The 1822-nt window shown below is 41.5% G+C and overlaps 1 protein-coding gene across 1 annotated transcript; it reads left to right on the forward strand.

Moving 5' to 3' along the window:
* Positions 1-927: 927 nt before the first annotated feature.
* Positions 928-1519, forward strand: CBG14493 (the record flags this gene model as incomplete). Its single annotated transcript, XM_045239618.1, has 4 exons — positions 928-1035; positions 1083-1145; positions 1253-1351; positions 1394-1519. 4 exons carry the CDS (start codon positions 928-930, stop codon positions 1517-1519), a joined length of 396 nt encoding a protein of 131 aa, XP_045095430.1.
* Between the last annotated feature and the right edge of the window lie 303 nt (positions 1520-1822).

Genomic DNA, 1822 nt, shown 5'->3' on the forward strand with positions numbered 1-1822 from the left:
TAACATCATACTCATCCATCCATCCAGGTGATTGTTTACGTTGATGAAGTTTCCAAAATACTCATTCTCACCCCAAAAAAATGCCACTTCCTGCCACCTCACAGGCCGTCAGAATATCCAATGAGTTCTATAAAACCGTTGCACTTCGTTTCTCCCTCGCTTTCCTCTCACACTAAGTCTAATCCCGATTCTGTAACGGCTCTCCGAGAGTTTTTTTTTTGCATTCTGTCCAGGTGAAAAAGAGCCGGTGTTACGTAGAGCGTGTGCGGCGACAACGTATGAATGGGTAGGCGGCGTCAAATGGAACCGCCCCTGTTCTGGTCTGATTCAAAAGTGTCGGATTGTGGCACGAAGAAGGTTCATTCTTGCTTGGTGGAGCTTCCCAAGCTCATGCTTTCCCAGATGTTTTTCGGTTTTCATGAAGCCTGAGTAGAAACGTTTCTATGAACGCTCTGATTCTCATGTATCATATATAGCCTCTCCTCCTGGAAACTAAATATTCTTAGAATCATTTCAAATATTCAAACTTTACTTCTAAAAATCAACTTCTTAGAAAATAGAAACAGCTTTCTCTCTGCATCGGTTGTTTAACCCCACCCCTTGTTTTCTGATGATTGAGCTTCCAAAATCCAATCAGCAATAAATAGTAGAGTGATTTCTTCCTCGCTCTGTTTATCCCAAAATGCCAAGATCTAATCTGTTTTTTATCTTCTTATCTTGTTACGAACACTGTCTGCATCCCAGCTTCCTCGATATAAAAAGAGACCAATTAGTGACTCTCCAGAGAGAGCGTATCCTTTTCAGTAACGTTTGCATCATTTCTACTCTCTAAATTTGGACCCCTTTTCTCTCACTTAATTATGCAATTATTATCTTTTTCCATTTTTCCAGCAACCTACAAACGAGGGCCCCCTTGTGTTTGAAAAAATGTGTGCAATTTCCAAGTGCGCTTTTCTCGCTGTCCTGTCTTGCCTTTTGGCGGTCGACTGTGCTTCTGTAGGACCGATGCCAGCACTGAATCACTTTCAAGACATTGTAAGTTCAACTAGGTTGTCTGACTAACAAGCAATAGAAAATTTCAGCCCCAAGAACTTCATCACATAAAGACTAAGCATCGAGTCAAGCGTACCTACATCGATGACATGGTAAGAGTTCAAGTGACGATGTCCTCTTTAGCCATCCATTAAATATCAGCTGTTCTCTCTCTCTCTCTCTCTCTCTTTGACCAAATATCACAACTTTTTGTTTGCAGGACTGTGCTCCACAAGAATTCGAAATGGTGCACACGATCATGGACCGAATTTGTCACCTGTGCCACGAACTCCACTCACACTTTGCTCCAAACACCCGTGTCGAGTGCCGTAATAACTGTTTCCGTAACGAGCGATTCCAGTCATGCATGAAGATTTTCTCAGCCAAGAAGCCAGTTCAGTCTGTCGAGCCAACAGCCCCAGTTCCACTGTACAGCGAAGACGTGCAAACGCTGGATGACATCAAGGAGAGACGGCGACGAATCTGAATCATCACTTCACCCCTAACGGCCCCATTTACTTATTCTTTAAATCACATATTTTCTTTTGTCTCGCTTATTGTTTGTCTGTTGGAAAATATGGAACCAACAAGAAAAACATTTCTAGAAACTTTGAAGATCATACCATCAGGTGGATCTACCATTCCTTGCAAAATAGTTAAATAAACATATGTTCCTATATTTATCACTCCTCTTACTTTTACTCATCACTCATTCTGAACCTTTTTTGCATCAACCGTGTATTTTGTATCCCTCCACTCACACACAATCGTAATTTTGTTAATCGATTCG

The sequence above is a fragment of the Caenorhabditis briggsae genome (genome assembly GCF_000004555.2).
Source record: "Caenorhabditis briggsae complete genome, chrX, whole genome shotgun sequence".
NCBI lineage: Eukaryota > Metazoa > Nematoda > Chromadorea > Rhabditida > Rhabditidae > Caenorhabditis > Caenorhabditis briggsae.